At 36.5% G+C, this 20160-nt stretch overlaps 1 protein-coding gene across 1 annotated transcript in view; it reads right to left on the minus strand.

Annotated features, from left to right (window-relative positions):
- Nucleotides 1–939: 939 nt before the first annotated feature.
- ubtd2 (ubiquitin domain containing 2) overlaps nucleotides 940–20160 on the minus strand; it is a 40768-nt gene continuing 21547 nt past the window's right edge. The window contains exon 3 of the mRNA XM_079835357.1: nucleotides 940–2845. Coding sequence (XP_079691483.1) covers nucleotides 2430–2845 — 416 coding nt within the window. The 3' untranslated portion in view covers nucleotides 940–2429. The remainder of the gene's footprint in view (nucleotides 2846–20160) is intronic.

Raw genomic sequence — 20160 nt, forward strand, 5'->3', positions numbered from 1 at the left:
GATAACATTAACATATATCGGCCGATACCGACATGGTGGACGATATATCGCACATCCCTAGTTATTACCAATAATTCATTAATAGAAATATCAGACCAAGTGGCATTAGCAAACTGTTAAATATAAATACATTTTAGTAAGTATTTTAAACAGTTTTTTTTGTTTAAAATATTATGAAATATTGCTTCAAATACATATTTGAAGTAAGTATTCCATAAATATACATGTGCGCACAAACTTTTTTAAATATACATTTTATACACTACTGTGTAAAAGTTTTTACTTTTATTGAAATGAATACTTAATACACTTAATAATTAATACAAGGATGCATAAAAAATGACAGATTCAGAAATTCAGCTTTGCCGTTACGGGAATAAATTGCTATCACAGGAACATTATAAAATATATTAATATTAAAAATAGATTTAAAGTTGTAATTATATTTCAAAATATTATCATTTTACTGTCTTTATCTTCTATGTTTGAGCAAGACTTCTTTCATTAAGAAATTAAACATTGAAAAAAAAATTTCCAACCCCAAAGTTTTGAATGGTACAGTGCTGTCAAATCGATTAATCGCGATTAATCTAATCCAAAATAAGTGTTTACATAATATATGTGTGTGTACTGTGTATAATTATTATGTATATATAAATACACACACATGCATGTATATATTTAAGAAATATGTTATTATTTATATCTAAAATGTTTATATTTACATATAATATAAATTATATAAATTGTATTGAATATATACATGTATGTGTGTGTATTCAAATATACATAATACGTATACGCAGTGCACACACACATATATCGTAAACACAAATTTGTATTTTGGATGAGATTAATCACGATTAATCGATTTGACAGCACTGTACCGTTCAAAACTTACATGATATTTCATATTTTAAATATATATAATAGCAATACAGTAACAAAATCAGACACAGCAATACTGAGGTGTACAAATGTTTCATCATCTTTTAATTAAAAACGCATTCTGTATCATTAAAATATGCAACTGTTTTGAAATTCTCTTTCGTCAGGACAAAGTCTTGAATCCATTTAAAAACACTTAAGAGTCATGTGCTTGCGGTTAGCGCACGTGCTATGACATATTGAGCTGTGCAGCTCATTTGAGTCTGGCTCCTGTCATTTCCCATTTCCTGTCCTACTGTCCCTCTCAACATAAAGTAATAAAAGAAAACATGTATATAGAGTACGTTGTGAGGATGTCTTCATTCAGAGCTACATTCGTGTCCTCCCCAGCCTTATTTGTTCCAATCCCACCTTTTCTGGTGTAAAAATATGCACCCATACTTCTATTCAATCACTTGCTTCCCCTTTCATGCATGTACACACTCTTACCACATGATTACCCTTCTCACCCTTATATATCCTCGGGATGCGTGAGGCAAAGCGTAGCATCATGGCAACCTTGCAGAGCTGAATAAATTCTTAAAAGCGCCTCGAAATTACAAGGAGTTCGAGTGGTTGCGCAGGTAATGACTGAAAGCTTCCCTCCATACCAATTTCACACTTCTCTGCAGACAGTTTGACAGGGAGTGAGGAAATCAGATATGTTTGGTGAAGGATAACGACTGGAATATTTCTCTGAACTGAAAGCTATCTGAAAAATGTGACGACCGCTTACAAATAAAAGCACATGTTCCCAAATGAGGCAAATGTCAAACAGCTGATCTACTAGTGTATTTGACAGAAAAACTTCCCTCTTTTGAAATGAAAGAACTGAACGAATGCTGTTTAGAGAATTTATGTAGTCGATGTAGTATCTGGTGAAGATCAGGGATCAAATTTGGTGGGGAAAAAACAAGCATTGTTTTTGCAACATGTAACAGGCCTCCTCTTCTTAAAAATCTTTATATATTTTTGGTTACAGAGTTTCTAATAAAAACAAAACTTAAGAAAAGAGTCCGACAAGTGATCCTCCTGTTGCTGAAAGCCAATAGCGGTTCATAAAGTCCAATTGGCCCCAAGTGTCTCCGGTTCAGAAGTCAAGTTCTGACAGACACAGGTAGGTCCACACTTCTGGTCTGCCTTGCAGACATATGCTCTGGTCACAAGAAAAAGAATAGAATATGAAGAGTATAACTCCATAATCTTGAAAGATAACAAAGCATCAAGTTTCCCTTGCCAAAACCATACTCATTGGACCTCTATTGGTCAATTTGGGGCTCCAGTTTTCTAGACCTGAGACTTTTAACCAGAAAATCTGAATCTCAACTCCCATAGAAGAGCTGTAAGTCAAAGGCAGTGTGTTATTTAAAGGGAGAAGCCTCTAGAGATGTTCACTCTAGACTCAAAAGGCCAATCCCAAATCGAAGAAATCTTCTAAAAGATCTTGCGGCCCACGCACACCATACACACTTGGTGTGCCGGTAAAAATCCCCAGCGAGGCATTAGTTTTCCACAGGCGTGGGGTTCTGCGGCAGTGGTGGGGTTGTGGGAGGCTGGCTGACGATCACCTGGACGACATAGTCTCTGGAGATCTTCAGTTCTTCCAGCTTCATCTTGTCGGTGAGCGGTCGGCCTGAAAAGAACCAGCGCTGGCTGGCGGCCGCCACACCCTCCTGGGTCTGCAGACGCCGCTTCATTTGCTGGACGTTGTCGCTGGTGCGGACAGCCAGGCGTAGATCCCGGCCCGTGGAAAGACGGAGGCGCAACTGGCACTCCTGGCCCTCGCTAGCTGGAGCTTCTGGGACCTCAATGGTCTCCGACTCGCTCTTTTCCTCGATCATGTTGACGGGAGGGGAGAGGCAGTAGACGGGCAGCTGGTAGCGGTTCCCCAGCTCATCATAGCATTCAGTCAGAGCGCCTGGAGATGATACAAAAAGAAGCTTTAAATAAGCCACATTTAGTCCCTCTTTGTTGACTTGTCTAATGCTTTAAAACAGGGGACCATAATATTCTAATATAGATGTCTAATATACAGTATAGTCGAAAATTCAAAAGTTTGAGATCACACTGAAAATCAAAATCTTATTCAAACCTGGCAATAAACAGTGTTAGGATTTTAAAAATAGAGAAAGAAAATAAACGTTATGATGCAAAATGATTAAAATCAAGAAATATTTAGGTTTCTGAACTATATTTTGGAAAATATAGATAGCAAATGTATGAAATTGATTATGAACCCCTTTGATTAAAATGTCAGATTTCATTGCTTCCATCGAAGCACAAGACAATATCGATGGATGGATGGATGGAAAAACAACAGGGTACCACAAGGTTCAGTCCTGGGACCATTTTAATTTTCTTTAACCAAACACAACTTTCCATGTTTTTATGCTGGTAACATGGTTATCAATTGTTGTGTGTCCATTATCATCAAGGCCCTTTACATTTTTACAAAAGCAGTTTTATAAAACAACAGTGTCTTACAAACCAAGTCAAAGGTGACAGTGGCGAGGAAAACTCCCTAAGATGTAGATAGTAAGAAACCTTGGGAGGAACTAAGACTCAGATGGGGAAGCCCTCCTCCTTGGATTGGCATTTGGCACAAACTTAACCTCTTAAACTCTGCGGACCCTGTAAATCCAGGCGGAAATCCCCAAAAAATGATCCCAGAGCTTAAATGGTTAAACTCATTTCTAAAAGGCATACAGATGTTAAGGTAAACGAAATGTAATTAAATAATATTTTAAGAACCATCAAAAATCCTCCAGGCTCTTGATTCTGTAGAACAGACACTTGGTGTTCATTTGGAACTGGTATTAAGGTTGTTTTGAAATCCTACTAATCCTACAAATAAAATGACCACACAAACGCATCACATGATGTGCATCCCAATGACATGAGGACTGACTGTGGATCTGTCAACTTGTTTTTAACCCAAGAGGAAGTAGGAGTAATGAATCAATGGCAATGGGACAGGTTTCTCACCACAGTAACAATAAGATTACATCACTGGCTTCTTCCAAAGAGGAAGTAAGTCATTTTAATCATAATGAGCTACACCTCTATGGAATTCAGCTAAAAAATTACTATGTAATATTCATACCATCATGATGACACAAGTAAGTTGTATCAGTAATGAAACGATTACATTAATTGCTTCTGATACTTTCTGGTGAAACTCTTTACTGCTCTTTTGATCAAAGCACTTCTGATTAACCCCGAATAAAAATAAAAGGAGCAGTTCACCAAGAGAAGAAAATTATTTCATCCATGGTACTAAAGAAAAAAATATGCAGTTCATACAAATGTAGTATATCTTTTCTGTCCTGTGAAGTCAAATGATTGTTTTGTGTGAGGAACAAACAGAAATTAAGTCTTTATTCATTGCGACTTTCATGAAAGTTCATGACAGAAATAGCGCTCAGAATTTGTTGATCCAGTTCACAAAACCAGTCTGAATGATTTGTTCTTGATAAGTTTTATTCAGTTTGTCTGGTTGCAGTAGTTAACAACTCACAAGATGGGGAAGAATATCAGGGAATAACATTAACTTTGGTTAATTCCCCACACAAATATCTTGTGACTTCATAGTAAATATTGTCCACAACCTTTATTGATGACTTTTATGTTGCTGCTTCTTCGTCCTTCTTAAAACTTGAATGCCTCAGTCCAGCCATAAAACAACCAGTACATTTATTCTAATTTTATCATATAGTGGTTTATGGAAAAAAGGTCATACATGATTTGGAACAAATGATGAGTCAGTAACAGATTTTTGGATGAATGAACAACTCCTTTGAAATTAAACCAAATGTCACACACAGAGAGAAAAAGGGGGTCAAAATAATACATTTAGGGGTACAACAGCTTGTCACTGGGGCAGTACCCTTAAAAGGACATCTTTGTACCTTTTTACTCCTAAAATGTGCATATTAGTACCTTAGAGTACAAATGTGTACCTTAAGGCAGGGGTTTTCAAACTTTATGATGCCAAGGACCCCCAAATATGATGAACCTTTTATGAGTGACCCCCTTCCTAAAATCCATCTATATATATTTTATGTATGAAAAAATATTTAAACTCTTAGATAAATAGTAAGTATGACATTATAAATACAACATATAGTTTCCCAACTTAAATTGGTTATACTTAATGTTGGATGTATAAACCTGAAAAAGTTTTCAATAAAAAATTATTTGTGTAAGCAACTTTCACAATAAATGTATGTAAGCAGCTTACATACTGCATTAAGAACCCCAGTGAGCAAGGTAAAGGGGACTATAGTGAGAAAAACTCACTAGAAAGATACAAAGCAAACATATACAATTCTGGAAAATATGTATATGACAAGAAAAGAGAGAAACATTTAAAAATTAAATCGGTAGACTTTATCCATTTTTGCTTTGTCTTTTTATTCTCTGAAATTTTTGGGGGGCCCCTTATAACCTTCTGGAGGACCCCTGGGGGTCCCCGGACCCTAGTTTGAAATCCCCTGCCTTAAGGTACTATTATGAACCTTTTGTGGTAAAAAAAAAAAAGGTACAACTATCTCCTTTTAAGGGTACTGCCCCAGTGACAAGATGTTGTACCCCTAAAGGTACAATTTTGACCCCAGCATTAATTATAAATGTACTGTATTTCTGCATTTCACTTCTTGCCGAATACATTTTGAATCTTCTTGGCAAACAGATCAAAATGGTGATTCCCATCATCCCATCACAAAAATATCAAAGGGCAAAATATAGAAATATATATATTTTTAAGCTATATCGCCCAGCCTTAGTGGACACCGAACTGCTTCCTTGCAGATGTTTCAAATCAGCATTCTCCACAGTGTGAGGGTATCAATGTCCTAGTTGTGTCACTCAAAGTGAAGACCAAACAAGAATGCAAGGAGATGAGATGACACTGACATATTCCCTCTATGTGAACCTCTTCTCTATTCAATCATAATCTCAAGTACCCCTCTCATCATATTAATGTGCCTTTGACAAACGCCTTCAGGCATGTATTCAGCCAGTGAGAGTCAATAAATGTTCAAGAGCTGCTTCAGAGGTGATTTCTTGGCTCTCAGTCAAATACAGTAACTGCCCCAGTCTCAAGAGACCCAGAAAACAGCTTTTACCTGATAACAGCTGCAATGTAATCCTCAAGACAATAGGTTTATCTAAGTTTTTTTACCCCATTCCGGAATCTGTCTACACAGTACAGATAAAAAACGAATTCAGATGCGAATGTAGATGTAGATGTAGTCCCGAATGAATGACTCTTAGGTCTTTTTGTGGAATCAAACAGTACAGCATGGCTATTGTAGTCCAACCCATTTCTAAAAGAATGACCCTGATTCTTAAGTGAAATAAGCAACAGTGTAGTCTGAGTCAGTGTTATTTTAGTATTTTTTAATATATATATATATATATATATATATATATATATATATATATATATATATATATATATATATATATATATATATATATATATATATATATATATATATATATATATATATATATATATATATATATATATATATATATACAGGGAGTGCAGAATTATTAGGCACGTTGATTTTCTGATCATATTTTTTTTCCAGGCACATTTGACCAATTCCAAACCATAGTAATCCTAATAACTACTATTGATTTAGTATTTAATAATGTATAAGTGATATATAATTGTTCATGAAGGCTGGAAATGAAAATCCTCTTATATTCAGGTGTGCAGAATTATTAGGCATGTTTTCTTTTACAGATAAATTGAGCCAAAAAAGAGATTTAACTCAGACTGAAAAGTCAAAAAGTATTAAATGCCCATGAGAAGGATGCAATACTAATGCAATACTAGACATTGCAGTTAAGGCGTGACCATTGGACAGTGAAATGCTCGTTGGGTCAGCAGGGTCAGACAAAAACATGTGGCGGAGAAAAGACACCTGTTAACTGCAAAAGAATGAAGAATTAAGGTGAAGAATTAAGGGTGAAACCATCAGGAACCCTTTAGTCTCCAGCGCCACCATTTTCCAGAGCTGCAACCTACCTGGAGTCTCCAGAAGTGCAAGGTGTCAGGATCTCAGAGACTTCAGTTAGGTAAAGAATCCTAAAAAATGACCCCCACTAGATAAGAATCACAAGCTGAAGTGTTGTAAAATACATGAAGAAGGTTTTTTTATGGGCTTTATGGACAGATAGGTTGAGAGTGACTCTTGAAGGACCAGCACCACATCCTCTAGTACCACTGTTTGAAGAATTCATCTTCCAGAATCTGGCAGTACGTTTTGGGAGTTCATTTTAGTCCATCCTGAAGTTGTTATGCAGAGATGGACTAAAAATGAACTCCCAAAACGAAAACCTTCTTCATGTATTTTACAACACTTCAGCTTATGATTCTTATCTAGTGGGGGTCATTTTTTAGGATTCTTTACCTAACTGAAGTCTCTGAGATCCTGACACCTTGCACTTCTGGAGACTCCAGGTCGGTTGCAGCTCTGGAAAATGGTGGCGCTGGAGACTAAAGGGTTCCTGATGGTTTCACCCTTAATTCTTCACCTTAATTCTTCATTCTTTTGCAGTTAACAGGTGTCTTTTCTTCACCACCTGTTTTGTCAGATCCTGCTGACCCAACGAGCATTTCACTGTCCAATGGTCATGCCTTAACTGCAATGTCTAGTATTGCATTAGTATTGCATCCTTCTCATGGGCATTTAATACTTTTTGACTTTTCAGTCTGAGTTAAATCTCTTTTTTGGCTCAATTTATCTGTAAAAGAAAACATGCCTAATAATTCTGCACACCTGAATATAAGAGGATTTTCATTTCCAGCCTTCATGAACAATTATATATCACTTATACATTATTAAATACTAAATCAATAGTAGTTATTAGGATTACTATGGTTTGGAATTGGTCAAATGTGCCTGGAAAAAAAATATGATCAGAAAATCAACGTGCCTAATAATTCTGCACTCCCTGTATATATATATATATATAAATGTTCAAGAGCTGCTTCAGAGATGATTTCTTGGCTCTCAGTCAAATACAGTAACTGCCCCAGTATCAAGAGACCCAGAAAACAGCTTGTACCTGATAACAGCTGCAATGTAATCCTCAAGACAATAGGTTTATCTAAGTTTTTTTTACCCCATTCCGGAATCTGTCTACACAGTACAGATAAGAAACAAATGTATATATATATATATATATATATATATATATATATATATATATATATATATATATATATATATATATATATATATATATATATATATATATTAAGGATGGAATAAATGGTATCGCAAGTAAAAGCAATTATTTTTATTTTCACATCGGTCATCGTCAGATTGATTGAAAACAGCAGATAATCAGGGACAATAATTTCCAGTCAATCAAAAGGGTTTTGGTTCATCTTCCAACAGGACAACGACCCTAAGCACACAGCCAAGATAACTAAGGATAGGCTACGGGACAACTCTGTGAATGTCCTTGAGTGGCCCAGCCAGAGCCCAGACTTGAACCCCATTGAACATCTCTGGAGAGAGCTGAAAATAGCTGTGCACTGACGCTTCCCATTCAACCTGATGGAGCTCGAGAGGTCCTGCAAAGAAGGTGTGAAAACAGGTGTGCCAAGCTTGTAGCATCATACTCAAAAAGACTTGAGGATGTAATTGGTGCCAAAGGTGCTTCAACAAAGTATTTAGCAAAGAAGGCTGTGAATACTTTATGTGCATGTGATTTTTTTCCTGTTTTTTATTTTTAATAAATTTGAAAATATTTCAAACAAACATCTTTCACGTTGTCATTATGGGGAATTGTTTTTAGGATTGAGGAAAAAAATTATGAATTGAATCCATTTTGGAATATAACCACATAAAATGTGGAAAAAGTGAAACGCTGTGAATACTTTCTGGATGCACTGTATGAAAACTACCTTATGTGTATACAAACATTTCAGTTTTTATTTGAGTGTAATTATTATATCTGAAAATAAATAGCAGTTATATATATATCTCAAGTTTGAGCTCTCTTGTTAATTTTTGTCTCTAATATTATAGTAATGCACCAAATGAAAGGGTTCCCTGTATAGTGCCTGTATATATTGTGAATTAGTTGGAAGAGATTATTGTGTGTCTGCAGATAACATTCTGATTAATAGGCTATCAGTTTCGGCATCTCCAATAAAACATTTTTAATAGTTTGTTTTTTTAATAATTATTTTTAATATCTGGTCTGATTCCCAAATATACGACTCTATGGAGTCGGTTTCTTGCAGGTTATTATTGTATGGCACTTGCTCTATGTCACCTCCAAAATTTTAAGGTGACGTAGTTAAGACATTGTACTACATAAGCACTGAGTAATATTATTTAAAGTTGTTGTCCGTAGGTTTTGCCTCTTTGTCGCCATCTCTGTTTGAACCCTGCAATAGCAGTTATTTGCGGAATGATTATCTTTACGTGAGTTTTGCATCAGCAAGGCTCCTCAGTGCGGATGAATCTAATGTTGTGAGGAGTATGTGTGGCTGTCATTCACCGCACCGGTGTCAAGTCAAGTCAAGTCAACTTTATTTATATAGCGCTTTTAACAATGTAGATTGTTTCAAAGCAGCTTTACAGTGTTAAACAGGAAAATAATGCAGCATAATTTTATTCAGCTGTATAGCCATTCTGGAAAAATTTCAAATATCATACAGTGACAGTGTGGGCTTTAGATCAATAATTTGATCAGTAATTTAGTTTAAATGGTTAATTTAGTTTATTATTTAGATGTATTTCGATGTTTAGTTGAAAAATGTAGTGTCCCCAACTGAGCACGCCAAGCCAGAGGCAACAGGTGTGGATACTGTACTTTGGAATCACAGATTCTATGTCAATTTCACCAGAAAATGTCATCTGAACAATTAAGTAACATGTCTTCCACTTTTGTTCTGACCAACTGAGAAAAAAAAGCATTACAATAAATTACGGCACCAATGGTGATTAAATCGAATTATCGCTTAGCTCATATCACATCAAACCATGTCAATTATTAGTATTGTTATACTTTGTCCTCAAACTGTTAATGTTAACAACATCAGCATTGCGTGACTACATGTATTTAGTGTGTATTAGCGTTACCTGTAGATTTCAATTTCTGTACAGTCTAATCTTTTGCTATTGACTACGTGTGAATCTCCAGTTCTCACTGATGTTTGTCGTTTGGACATTTCTGGATTACAATACGCCATCAAAATGAATGTAAATGATCCGCCACCTGCAGCATCCTCACATGCGATAGCCTACTAACCGGACTCCTTCTTTATGTATACAGACGTGACGTAATGACGTAAGAAATGCTCAAATTTCCTGCAGAAATCCACCAGTACACTCAAATTATAATACCTTATTACAAGCTTAGCGTTGTGAATCGGGGCTAAGGTAAGGAGAAAGTTTTGAACACTTGCTGGTTATGTACTTAGTAAATAAGATGGTAAGCTGGTAAGATTTTGGATAATTTTTAACGAAAAAAAAGTTACGGACTGCAGCTTTCACTACATGCACTTACTATAGAGTTATGGTTATGCTTAGGTTTTGGTTTAAGGTTAGTTACATGTAATTATGCATCATTTACTGTTATTACTATAATAAGTACCTACATGTAGAAATGTGTAACTACGTCACCTTAAAAATAAAGAGCTACCGAAAATTGTTTCAAAAAGTATTTCAATTTGAAATGATGTGTTTCATGAATAAGGTCCATTAAAAGGAATCAATTAGGGCATGTGTTCGAAAATGTTTTAGTATCATCAACACAGAAAAATAACAAGTTTGTGATTTTACTTCAATAATAAAAGCTGCACTTGATCCTCTGGGATAAAAGGGATAAAACTGGGTTATGCAGATCTTTATTTACACTATCCGAGATACAGAAATATGATGAGCTCAGCAGTTACAGTAAAGAGACCCTACGGTGCTGCAAGACTACCGTCCCAGTTAGACACATTCAAGGACGTCTATAATAAAAAAAAAATTCCACATTCTCAGTCTCTACACTATGAGAGTAATGTGATTCAATAGCAATAAAGTGAATGGACGTCAAAAAACGCTGCTGACGAACACTCAAGACTCCAAGTGCCACTACTCTTCACATAAGCTTGACCACAAACACTCAGAGAGCAGGAGAACTGCGTAACCCGCCTCTGTTTACTCACGCCCAGAGGTTAAGAGAAAATGGAGAATGGTTATGATCTGTGACCTTTTCACTACGTGCATCTCAGAGTTATAAATACACCTACACTGCTCTCCTGAGTGCACTGCATGTCGAACAACCACAGGCCCGATGCATGACAAGCAGAGCGGCTCTAGAACCCCCGAAAACCTCTGTGGATGGAATTTCTCCTGCTGCTGAAACAACTACTGATACTCACTATGACTGCATTGCTGACAAAATCTCATGTGGCGCTTTACCGTTGGACATCACCTGGTCATCCGCTGTGGTGGGGGGGGTTATACTTTGAAAAGGCCACTATGAGGTGAAAGTTTTGGAAGCGGTGGTCTTATGAAGATCACATGCCTGGAAATGTACATTGTACATTGCCATTTACAATAAAAAAAAACATGGCACCCATTTGTGTCAATGATGAGTCAGTTTCAAAATATCATTGACAGTTGATACATGTGCAAAATTCATAAAAATGTACTCTGCGTGGACTCATGTTAGTTTCATATTGTTTTAAAAAACAACTAACATTTTCCTTTATGACAATAGGTGCATGGGGATTTTTATTCAGTTTATTTTTAATGGAATGAATGGTTAAAATACTATTTCACAATCTGTTTACACTGCTCACGCTGTCTATTTCGTAGACTGTACAGATAATAAATTAGTAGATAGATTCCCGAACGAATCCCTCTTATGAGTTGATTCTTTTTGTGGAATAAAACTATAGCAGCATGGCTATTGTAGTGTAGAGATTTTTACATGGTATTTTTAAGAAATCGTCAATGATGAAATACATGACTAGAAAAATTATTTGCAGGTGCATTTGAAATCTTTTAACTCATCATCTTGTAATGAATGTCATTTCAGTTCTACTTTCTGAGTCTGCAGTAAAAGACAACAAGCACTGTAAAGGCTATGCCAAAAAATCAACTGGCTTCTTTCCTGTATGATTGTCTCCTCAGACCTTAGAACTGCACATGAGCTTCTTTTGACCTCCTACTGAACTCCTTCCCACAAATTGATCATAGATATTAAGTGCAAACAATAACCATAATACCATAATCAAAGTACTCTATTCAAAGTGCAAATAGAGACCACATTTTTCTTCGAGCATGATACAGAGCTAAGACATGGTTACAAGAGATGGCTTTTAAATTGGGAGATATTTGCGTGCCTCATGGAGCCGCTTTCAAACAGCGGTAACGTATAGAAATCGCGTTTGAATGTGCGCTCCCGTTTTCTTTCACTTTCAATTTTGCGATTGTGCGTACTCTGTGAATAGTGTGGTGCTGAACGTGCATTTTAAAATAGATTTTGACGCTTCAGCTGCGCAACGAATCCTCCGCCACGGTCCAGTCCACTAACATGTAACACACACTCAACGCGAGCACTTCACTAACACAACACACACTCATTACACATGCTCAATGTCTTCTCGTCACATGATCAGTGCTGCGCACTATGTACTGTACGACTCGAACAGCTCGTGTTGGATGAGCTGATGGAATTGAATCGACTGTTATCCATCTGAATTAAATTGTTTTTTATTTCTATAAAAAGTTAAACTAGAGTGGGGGCATAAGGTAAATGTAACGTTGACATATTCTATCCTAACTTCACCCTCACACTCCATCATGACCAGGTCATGACATTATGACACGAGACAGCTTTTCACCTCGACGAGAAATCTCGTCACAGTTTAGTCTTGCGAATTTTCGTGACACGAGATCTCGTCACACCCCTACTCTTATGAACTGATTCTTTTTAGGTGAATAAAACATTCAGTGCTAACTGTGTAGTGTGATTCGGTGTTATTTTAGTATTACATAAGTAAATGCTATTATATACGTAAATTAGTATTAAATTCGTTATGCTATTATACTTATTAATAGGGATGTGCCAGATGCCTAAATCCGAATTCGGAAAGGTGTGGAAAATGAGTAATGCACTCTAAGGAGCCCCTCCCCTAAAGAGACATTGTTAGGCTTGCTGCGGTAGTCGGTTACATTACAGTACATCACATTTCACTTATCACACATTGAGAGATGCGTGCATACTGGTTCTGATAGAAAGGTGTCAGAATACACATTGCATCGCAGTTTGTGGCGTATGGGGCTACATAGACGCAGACCAGTCAGGGTGCCCATGCTGACCCCTGTCCACCACCGAAAGCGCCCAACAGTGGGCACGTGATCATCAGAACTGGACCACAGAGCAATGAAAGAAGGTGGCCTGGTCTGATGAATCACATTTTCTTTTACATCACGTGATGGCCGGGTTCATGTGTGGCCCCACCTCCCAACTTACAGGACTTAAAGAATTTTTTTAGTTTAATTTTGTTTGTTTTTTGTATATTACTATTCAGGGTTTCTGCAGGTTTCACCAAGTCAAATTTAAGACTTTTAAAGACCTTTTAAAGACCATTATGAATTAAATTTAAGACCTATTTAAAGGAAATGCAGTCACAAAATTACTTGCAAAGTAAATTAATTTATTCAAACTGAACAAATCGATAAACTTGTATCAATAAACTTGCACATTAGCCTCCCCATAGCTCAATCTGCCAGGATTTCGCTGTTTTTGGTGATTTTTGAGATCAAAATGACTGAATTTGTGGTGGTAATTTCCAGACATTTGCATAATTAGGATACCACATTTACTATATTATGTATTATATTAGATGCACAGTAGTCACACATGACAATAGAACAAACCAAATGCATAAATCGTTTCTTGCCATTATTTTTTGTGGTAAAATTACAAATAATGCAGAGACTTGCACCAATAACACGAAAGCTGATTAGCTGCAATATAAGTTACATATTGGTCATTTTTGTAGTCGTAATACAGCAAATTATATTTGGACTAGCGAAAGAAAGAACTACAACACCACGGAATAAAAAAACCAAAACATTCTAGAGCGATGCGGGAGCATTTCAATGAGCATTAGAGGTAGAGTTACATGGATATAGGAAAATTAAGACGTGTTTAAAATTATTTAAGAATAATTCCACGAATTTAAGACTTTTTAAGGCATAACATTTTGATTTTGAAATTCTAGACTTTTTAAGACCCAGAACCCTGACTATTATTTCAATTTTACTATTTAAGTTTATTTATCTTTATTTGAAAGTAAAAACTTTACCTTTACAACTTGACATTTTTATTAGGCCTTGAATACATTTGAGTGTATACATCTTAACTATTTTCAAAAGTTTTTAGATATGTTTCAATGTATTTCTCCTCAAATACCACTATTTTTTAAAATAATTATCATTAACAAAAACAAATTTAAAATAATGATTATTAATGAAATTGATTACCGGTAAATATTTCTGAAATTAAAAAATATGGTCATCATAGAAGAGTATTAAAATTGTTGGATGTATAAATTGCATTTCATGTATTTCTGAATGATTTAATAAATCCAGAAAAAAATAACGTAATGCCACTGACCAAAAAACTTTATATCTTACTGTGAAATCCAGAAAAACACATCCATCAGTACGCTAACGATCTTATTAAGGCATATATTGTATTATATTGTTCCTGTAGCTCAACTGGTAGGGCATGGTGCTAGCAACACTAAGGTCCCAGAGAACACATACTGTGAATGAACTGTGCAATAAAACCATTTGTAAAATTAATAAAATGTAAATGATCATAGCAGCTATTCAAACTCCAGTTCAAAAATCACACAAACATCCTGGCTTCAATTCCTACTGAATTGACTAATACGAATTCTTAGGTGGAAAATAAAAGTGAGAATGACTAGGGGGAAAAGTATGTTTTGATACACAGGAAGGGGTTGATTCGATCTGCATGTGTCTTGTTGGAGAGCTCAACTGCAGCCTAGTAACAGCGCAAGTTTTTTTTCCTACCGGTCACCAGGCAGCCGGGCTCTCAGGAGACGCTGACAACTGCCTGCAAGAATCTCCAGCTGCACCCAGACAGATGTAGACAATGAAAACCGCACAGAGGAACACAGGGAAGTTCACATATATTCAAATGATGACATAGTTTCACGTCTGAGCAGTGGCCAATAGGCTAATATATGCTGTAATATGCCGGCTCCTGAGATTATGCAATTAGTGAAAAGTGGACATTGGGCAGAAAATTTATTGAAGAAAGGAAATGACTGAATTGAAAACATTTCTCTATAATGAATAAACCTTACTTAAGGGTATGTTTACATGACAATGATGTACTAAAATCGGAATCGTTTTTTATTTGCATTTTTCAAAGTAGGCTATACACTTTATTGAACATGTGCTATATTGCATATTAAGCATTTTATAATGGTTTTCTATGGGAGAAAAATGTTGCGATGAACAATGTTGTGTCCATAACCTCATTTAATCTGCTTGCCTATATAAAGTAGCCTATGCGTTATTAATACATTTTTAACGCTAGCCTACTGTTAAGCATTTTCCTCGTCTTTATAACGCGGCCACATAAAGCGTCTTAAGGCTGATTTATACTTCTGCATCGGACCTACGCCATATCCTCTACGGCGCAAGTTACGCATTGGTTTTCATTTATACTTCGGCGTTGTTGTCCGCGTCAATGTGCAATTCCACATGCAGACCGCTAGTTGGCAGTGTCCACAGGCATGTTGATGGTAACCAACAGTATCAAGGCAAAAGTCGAAGAAGAAGCAGCTTGTTTACATTGTCAGAGTATCAGCAACCGTAATAGCGTCAGATAGCAGCTTTTCTTGCAGCTTGAGTTGTTGTATGTAATACAAATTAAGCATCTCTAGTTTATTAGTAGAGTTACATAAGAGGCGATCTGGCGCTGGAATACTTTTTTGAAATCATGCAGTGCTCGTGACACTGTTTTCAGTATCGTTGGCTCATGCAGACTAGCGCTTCAATCGGTTGCTGTTGCGGAGACTATTCATTCCGTTGAAATCACAAAACGAAATGCACCCTAATGTGTCCCTGTTCTTGATATACAATCACTGATTATAAATATACTATACACAGCGGATCTATGTATTTATTCACTAACATAAACAATCTCTGCACTACAAAATATTGTGTTATATAGCAGATATAAGGATGAAACTATCATCCCATTTCTGGACACACACACACTCCTATCGCAGATTTTATTTTATTTTTTATTGACCTGAGGGAAGGGTTCAGGGAGATCAATCACAGCGCATGCGCTCCGCGTAGAATTGACGCGTTGTCACAATTTTGGAGAGGTGCGTGTCAGGGTACGTCATAGGGTACGCGCGCATCACACAGCCTACGGCGTAGCTACGGCGTACACTCAACTCAGAAGTATAAATTGGCCTTTATAGGCAGAATAACACTCACGGTTCCGGTATCTGTTTTGGCAGGATACTGCCATCTAGTGGCAGCAGGTTTTCTTAGACAGTTGGGTCGTGCAAGGCCAAACCGGCGAAATGAAAGTCTCAAAATCCAAATGAATCAAATAGGATCTACTCACAAACGAGTCAATAAATGTATGCGCATCACCAGATCCACAAATGCACATCTTACCCGTTGCACACACAAATTCTCACCTACATTAATACAAAATCAAAGTTTTGTATTCACAACTGTGTCTCCATTTGTACAAATCGCTGCACATTCATGTAATTCTGTATTTTGCACACACAAGTTAAAAGGCATTTGTTTGTGGATTGTAAAACATGTCTGCAACATTTATCAAGTTCATGGATAATTGTGTGTGCATTTATTAATCATTTTGAGTCTAAAATCATCCCATAAGAAAGTATACTCAACCACAGATGACTGCGAATGGACCCATTCGACATGTGCAGCACAATTGCTTTTTTATACTCTACCAGACATCAGAGGGCAGCAATGAGTCGCGTCATTTACAGGACATTCGCTCGGAAGGATAAAAGAAAGTAGCGGATCCGCCGTTGCATGCAAAGTTTAGAACTAAAATAAAAATTATGGAAAAGAATATACTGTTTTGTTTACTATTTTGTATCACTCTTTACGTGCTCTTCTTTGACTACTGCATAGTACATCACAAATGTATGTATTGCCACCTAGAGGCATATTGACCTTGCGCATGCGCTGTTGTACGTGGACTGTCCACGCGGTCACAAAAATTGGCAGTGGACCCTCCCGATAACAAAAATTAGTAGGGCTGGGTAAAAAATATTGAGTTCTCGATTTTAATCGATTCTCACTTTTATAAAACAATATCGATTCTTAAATCCCAAGAATTGATAAGTCATCCTGTTTTCAGATAATGAATGAAATAAACATTGTAGCGCGCCTCCCATCCAATATATCGTAATAATCTTTGTGCTTTATTACTATTGATATGAAACAAAGTCTATTTTAAGTCTAAAATACGTCTATTTTTTGGGCGAAATTAAAAAACATAAATACCATTTTGGCGCTGTGGCATGAGATCGCTCTGCCGCAGCTCAGCTCAAGAGAACAGCGCGGAGCAAACATGAACGGATCTTCTCTTCCGCCTTAATACCAGTAACAGCGCAAAATAAACATGAATGAGCTTCTGAAAGTGTGTTAAAAGATACAGGACAACTTACCGAAATCTGTATCATGTCACATAGAATAGCTCAATCAGTGTTTCAACCGCAGAAAGATGTAAGTAAAACGGCTTGCAAACAATGCCACGTAATGTCACATTTACCTCAGAAAAACCATATCCAGTGTCCATAAACTCGTTAGTCGGCTAGAAAATTTAACTCTAGAGAGGAGCATTTTGCTAATTATATGCACCACATAGGACATTCATTGTCAATGTTCTTCAATATTTAATGTATATGTATGAATAAATCTGGCCGGTTTTTATGACAGCCACCATTTAAATGTTTATATTTCAAAAAAACTAATTGGAGTAGAATTATGATTATGTAATTGTAAAGTTAATATTATAACTTTATTATTATTAAAAAAAACATAATTTAGTGTCATTTAAGTGTTTGTATACAAATCAGTTAATTTTTACCTTCAATATTAGTAGGCTAATGTAGTATCAACTGACTCCCATAGTTTACAACATTAGTTCAGAAATTTGTTTTCCTTGAGAACATTTTCCATGTATTATACCCACTGGTGTAGTGCAGGCTATACGCAGGTATACGCCGTATACCCACTTCTTTATCAGTCGGCATTGCGTATACCACTTTTAAATCCCCTCTGATGCGCATCATTCAGCAGTTCTGCATTAGCCATGAGAGTCCAGCACATAATTTATAATTATATGTATATAACGTCGTATCACAAAATTACAATTCAATTACTATTCTTTATTCATTAACTTGCAGTTAGGGAAGGCGGGATAGGCGGAATCGCGCTTAATGACATTCAACAGAAGCGCTCTCTAGCGTGCGCTCTCTCTCTGTCGCTCGCGCGATCCGTTCTCCTTGCGCCTGAATATTCAAATACACACGCACACAGATGTCAAAATATCCATCGTGTGGAGTAGCCTATCTCACAAGAACACAGTCGGTTATGGCTTAAGTGTAAACAGGTGGGTAATAACTGGATATGTGTCAGAATATTACGTCGATTTATTCAGCAGCCAAATTAAAAACCTGTCTGTCTTAATGTTAAAGCTACACTATGTAACTTTTCCGTCCACTAGAGGTCGCCTGTTCAAAACAAAGGCATAGTTTGATGACGCCACGTTTGAGCGCAGAATCTCGGGACATGTGGTATTCACCTCACAGCCGGTGGGAAACAGTCAGGATAGGACTCGGGCAGAAATCATGTTCATGGATGCGATTATTAACATTACTGTAGTGAAGCAGAGCAGGAGCGAGTGTTGTGGAGCTGAGCAAGGCCGCTGGAGTGATTGAAGAGCGGGACTGTTATTATGTTATAGTCGCCGGTGGGACTTTTATTATGACACAGTTGCCGGCGGCACTTCCTCTTCTCCAGTGCTGAGTGTGAGGTAACGCAGCTCTGTTTATCGTATTAGATATCTGAGTGTGTTGAAAAGGAAGTTATGACGTTCGCTCAGCGGCTGCTATGACACTTGTTCACAATGCAGTGAGAGTAAAGTGTTTCACTGAATAAAACCGGAGACCGAGGGTGACGCAGATATGACGCAATCGACAGGCGACTCCCTCACACGCATAGCTCACACGTCCCGGCTCCTTGGTTAAAATAGCAATTTTCTCACGATTAACAAATAGTTGAAAACATTTGGGATATTCTAAGTACTCAACTGAACAAAATATATAACACTGGCCTAGTGATTTCTAGATCCTACATAGATCCTACAAAAATCCTACATAGTTCACCTTTAATCAAACAACTACAGGTGTTAAATAAATGTATACATATTAAATAAACCTACTGTATGTTTTTTTTTTTTTTATTTAATTTAGGCTACTATTGTTTTTGTAATTTGCTTATTTGCTTATTCGTTCTTTTATATAGCCTAAAAAATAACTCATTAAATTTCTCATATTAGCCTGATGCTCATATTGCCCACCTGCACATACCAGATATGCAATGTAGTCTTGATTTGGGTGGTCACTCTGCATTTGAAGGTTTGAAAGGGTTTTAAATCTTCTAAATCAAGTAAAATGACTCAAAATCAAGTAATTTAACAGCAAAATTGAGGCCAGTGAAAATGCTGAGTGGCTAGTAACTTTGGAAAACCACGAGCCACAGTGACTGCTGAGCAAAAAAGTTCATGTCAAACCCTGTATAATAGTTTAACATATTGTTATGAATATATTGTTGCATTCTTTGAAAGATAAACAAAAACAAAACAAAAACTAATCTCTGACACCATGCTTGCCTCATCTTAAATATATCTTATATTCATTCATTAGGCCTGCGTAGGACCAGTAATATTTGTAAATTGCAACTTAAACTTATAATGTTGGCACACTCAGGCCTACACTATCTGTTGCAAATGAGCCATTCTAAGAGATAGTTCACAAAATAAACTACTGGCAGAGACTATTTGCAAGGTGAGAGAATAGTTGTTTGACAGGTTTGAAAACCCCTGGAATAAGGAATTGTCAAAGTGTATAAGTGTGTAGTTGTCTTTATT

The sequence above is a fragment of the Gobio gobio genome (genome assembly GCF_949357685.1).
Source record: "Gobio gobio genome assembly, chromosome: 14".
Classification (NCBI taxonomy): Eukaryota; Metazoa; Chordata; class Actinopteri; order Cypriniformes; family Gobionidae; genus Gobio; species Gobio gobio.